Here is a 1,779-nt window from a genome sequence, read left to right on the forward strand (position 1 = left end):
CCTCCCTCTCTCCCCCCTCTCTCTCTCCCCCTCCCTCTCTCCCCCCTCTCTCTCTCCCCCTCCCTCTCTCCCCCCTCTCTCTCTCCCCCTCCCTCTCTCCCCCCTCTCTCTCTCCCCCTCCCTCTCTCCCCCCTCCCTCTCTCCCCCCTCCCTCTCCCCCCCCTCTCTCTCTCCCCCCTCTCTCTCTCCCCCTCCCTCTCTCCCCCCTCTCTCTCTCCCTCCCCCCCCCTCTCTCTCTCCCCCTCCCTCTCTCCCTCCCCCTCCCTCTCTCCCCCTCTCTCTCCCCCTCCCTCAGCGAAGACAACCATTGGACATGGTAAGGTCACCGACTTGCAGGTAAAGTAGAGAGGGGTAACTTGAGGCTCCTGGGCCCAATGCCAAAACTGCAACAAAACCTGTCATCTACCTTGTGCTATTTGTAGTAGAACATATAGGTAGATAGAAGATAATTTGTATCTTTTTAGGTGTGACCCCTATTTTTGCACTCTAAGCTATGTTCCTAGTAGGGTGGATGAACATAGTCCACATCTTAACACTAGAGATCCAGGGCCTGCGATACGGACGTGTCCCAAGAGAACAGACCATGGGGGTTACTGCTCCTGTCTGCATAATTCTACAGAGCAGAGGCCATGGGCCAAATCAAAAAATCTAAGTGCATTATTACATCTTCAAGGTGAGGAACTGCACTTAACAGTTTTTTCTTCTTTTTTTAGCACCTCTTGACACAAAATGGCAACTGGTGTCATAAGAAACCTCTCAGAATTTAAGTTGCCTCCACCCTTCCAACATCCATTCCTATTCCCAGCACTGACCCAGGATGTGGACTTCCAAGATTCCTCAGAAGAGGAGGATGAAGTGATAGAAGAGGACATGGAAGACCTAGCATATGAAGTAGACCAAGACATCAGGTCAATCAGCAGTGTAAACAGCCATGAACCATCCTCAGAAGAAAGACCCACAGAGATGACCGAGCAGCTCCTCAAGTTTTCAGAACTCATCAGCAATGACATTCAAAGATATTTTGGCCCAAAGACCAAAGAAGAAGACCCCGACTCTTGTAATATTTATGAAGACTACTTCACCCCTCGATTGTACGGAGGGCAGGAATTGTATTATCAAGACCTAGTAAAGATGGCACAAAGTAAAGACCATGATAGAGAGGACTTGTTCCACTCCCTCGGTCTCCCTGTTGAGATAGACCATAAGATATTAAAGACCATCTGCACCAAGGAAGATCCCAAGAAGCTTGGACCTCTTACCGAGCTCTTTGACTTCGGTCTTCGAAAGTATACAAGGAAAAAGATGGCTATGGGTAAAGATGCCAGATTACAGAGACTAGACCGCAAATATGCCCATATTGTGCCCATGCACAGGCGGATTTTACCATTGTCATTCTGGAAGGAACCATCTCCTATCCCATCTTGTATCCTCAACACGAGCACCCCCGACTTCAGTGATCTCCTGGAAAACTGGACATCGGATGCACACCACGAATTACAGACTGCCGGAAGGGACCTCATGAGTGAATTCAGTAGATAGCCATACAATGCTCCCCATGTCCCTTATATTATGTAGCAGTTCAATATTTTAGGAGAAGCACATAATCGAGCACAAATAGTCATTATTACGCTCATTCACCCAATGCAAGAACGTCTTTGTCAGCTGATCAGCCCGTGTGAAAAAGGAATGTGCCGACAGTGATAATATTGTATGGGGTGCAAACAATTGTATGAATGATCATTCTTCTCCCACACAGAGAGAATCAGCCTGTAGAAAGGC

At 48.4% G+C, this 1,779-nt stretch overlaps 1 protein-coding gene across 1 annotated transcript; it reads left to right on the plus strand.

The window, feature by feature from the left end:
• The first annotated feature begins 729 nt into the window (after positions 1 to 729).
• PERCC1 (proline and glutamate rich with coiled coil 1) lies at positions 730 to 1,539 on the plus strand. Its single transcript, XM_066577544.1, has one exon. It carries the CDS (start codon positions 730 to 732, stop codon positions 1,537 to 1,539), a length of 810 nt encoding a protein of 269 aa, XP_066433641.1.
• The last annotated feature ends 240 nt before the right edge of the window (positions 1,540 to 1,779 follow it).

This window comes from Eleutherodactylus coqui, chromosome 8, assembly GCF_035609145.1.
Source record: "Eleutherodactylus coqui strain aEleCoq1 chromosome 8, aEleCoq1.hap1, whole genome shotgun sequence".
Classification (NCBI taxonomy): domain Eukaryota; kingdom Metazoa; phylum Chordata; class Amphibia; order Anura; family Eleutherodactylidae; genus Eleutherodactylus; species Eleutherodactylus coqui.